This window comes from Antrostomus carolinensis, unplaced genomic scaffold (assembly GCF_000700745.2).
Source record: "Antrostomus carolinensis isolate BGI_N321 unplaced genomic scaffold, ASM70074v2 scaffold27179, whole genome shotgun sequence".
In the NCBI taxonomy this organism is placed as follows: Eukaryota; Metazoa; Chordata; class Aves; order Caprimulgiformes; family Caprimulgidae; genus Antrostomus; species Antrostomus carolinensis.
In genome coordinates this window covers 416-2,863 of record NW_010339643.1, presented here as the reverse complement: position 1 = coordinate 2,863, position 2,448 = coordinate 416, and the positions used below count along the sequence as shown (strand labels likewise).

Genomic DNA, 2,448 nt, shown 5'->3' with positions numbered 1-2,448 from the left:
GATCCTGACCACAGCCAGAACGTTGGCTCTTCCGTCCTGGACCAGAATGTTGTGTGGGAACCATCGTTTAGGGAACCATCATTTCAGAAACTCCACATTCCTTTTATGGTGAAGCTGAATGATGTTGTGGCCTCTGTCTGTACTTGTGTAGAGGTCCTTTAAATAAACAACTCTGAACATGAATTTAGGATCTGTCTTTTTTGTTAATCTGAATCCTTGGAAGTTCTTTAGATCAGTCTTTGCTTAAAACACTGAGGCTTCCCACAGGATGTCAGTACCTGCCCCTGTATCAGATAACACTAATAACAGGAACACACTGCATAGGACATCACTCAATTTCATATTCTTCATGTCTGGTTTAACTGATCACTGTAACCCTACAGCTCACAGCCAGATGAACAGGTATCAGGCTAACACTGTAGATTAAAATTCAGTATATACTGAAGCACATCCTCTGTAATCAGCTATTGCAATATTTATTAACAGTCATGAAGGCAATTTTCTCTTAGCCCCTTAGGGAGAAGGAGTGGCAGCAAAAATGTTTAATTAAGCCCTGTGTGCCTTCACAATGCTCATCTTCAGGTCTCAAATTTTCTAGTATATCAGCATGTATGTTGCTCACATCTTTGCTTTTCAGAAAGCTGCTGTCTGCTTCTGCAACTTACATGGTATGAAACAGAGAGCTGTGTCTTAGCTGTCATTAATACTGTTTTTCCCAAAAGGAAAACAGCCCCAGCCTGCTGCAGTTCCTGATCTTCTGCACAAGTCCCACACTACTCTCGGTGTCTGGGGTCATTGCTGAGGGGCTCTGGTGCAGACCAGCCAGCTATTATGTTTGAGAACCACACCTTTTTTTTTTTAATGTTTAAAAAAAGTAAAGCCTCTGAATGTTCCTTCAGGCAGTGCTTAAAAGCTAAGAGAGTGAAGCTCACTTTTTTCCTCACTGTAATTCTAGGAGAATTAGGAAGTTAACTTCTTTTTTGTCCCCAGGCCATAGTATTTTTCACTCCTTCACCTGTACTGGTGTAACGAGAGGGCACAGCTTTTGCCCATCCCTGGATGAGGATCAAGGGAAATCTCCTCCCCTGCCATAGTGCTCACAGGGCCACTGGACAGGATGGATCCTGATCCCTTGCTTTTCCAAACACCCTTTTTCTCGTTGCTGTGAGTGTTTCTGCAGTTTATAAACCAGCACAAATAACTTTTGTTTGCTTTCCTAGCTGTAAAGCACACACAGTTCAGGAGCAGTTTTGTGAGCAGGCGAGATCCCCAGGCAGCAGCTGGGGCTTTTATCACTATCAGCTGTCAAACTTCAACCCAGTGTTTCCCTCATTCAACACACACTGTAACTACCACAAGCTAAAGTCTTAACAGCCATCATGGCCAGCCTGGTGCTTTGTGGTAGCGTGGAAAATGACAGCCAGGGCTGCGCTGCAGTTTGACTGCAGGAACACATAGTGCTAATGGAGGAAGAATTCAAGTTCAGGATTGTTTTGGTACCTCAGGAAAGGCTGAAGAAGTAGCCTCTGCACTAAAAGTGTCCTCTTCAGCTTCTATTGCAGGCCACTTCCTATTCTAGAGGTCACAATCACATTCTACTGGACAGTTATCTACTTGAACAAAATATAACCTGGTTATATTTATTTTAGCTAAGTTATTGCAGGTCCAATAAAGTGCTTTTCTACCATCCCTGCTGCAGATACAACACAATGCTTTAGCCCCTCCGCATTCAGGATCGTGTAAAGCAAACTTCTTCCACCAAAATTCAGCAGCATAGAGACAAGACAGAACAAATCAACCTCCTTCACATTCTTTTTAAACACTTTCAAGTGTTATATAAATAAGCAAGAGAAATCGATGACAAAGCAACTACTACTTCAACCCATTATAAAGTACATTCAATAAGAAGTTAGTTCAAATGGCTTTTCACGCTGTTAGATGCTCAATCGCCACCAAAATTCCTTGAAAATGAGGCAGCAGCTGCCACAAGGTCCAGTTTGGTTTTGTTTTTTGGTGGCTGTTTGTTTTTACAAGCAGAGAAGATTCCTTGCTTCCTAGAAAGCAGCTTAACAAAGGTCTTATCTGGGTGGTGTCCAGTCTTACACCCGGTGATGCTGCTTAGCCCACAGGCCCATATGAGTGACTCCATCCACACAGCTGGGGTCAGGAGGAGTTTTCAGTTTTTCCTTTGCTCGGGCCCATGAACTCCAGCCCTTCAATGGGAATGTCCTTCTCCTTAATCGCTTTCTGGAAACAAAACAAAACCAAACAATTAAACTTGCTACATCTTTATAGTGCTGAGGGATGCAATCTGGAACAAAACATAACACAGAGCAGCCTCAGGGCTTGTTTGGATAACGCCTCGGTATTAGAGATGCTCAAGTGCATAGCGGGAGCTCACGCTGAGCTCGGGCCGGGTCCCGACACGTAAATGCACCGCAGCCTCTA

General features: G+C 43.5%; 1 protein-coding gene across 1 annotated transcript in view; it reads right to left on the bottom strand.

Moving 5' to 3' along the window:
- Positions 1–2,163: 2,163 nt before the first annotated feature.
- TRIAP1 (TP53 regulated inhibitor of apoptosis 1) overlaps positions 2,164–2,448 on the bottom strand; it is a gene marked incomplete at its 5' end in the record, with an annotated part of 697 nt that continues 412 nt past the window's right edge. Inside the window, one exon of the mRNA XM_010175924.1 lies at positions 2,164–2,247. Within this exon, the coding sequence (XP_010174226.1) occupies positions 2,164–2,247 (84 nt within the window). The remainder of the gene's footprint in view (positions 2,248–2,448) is intronic.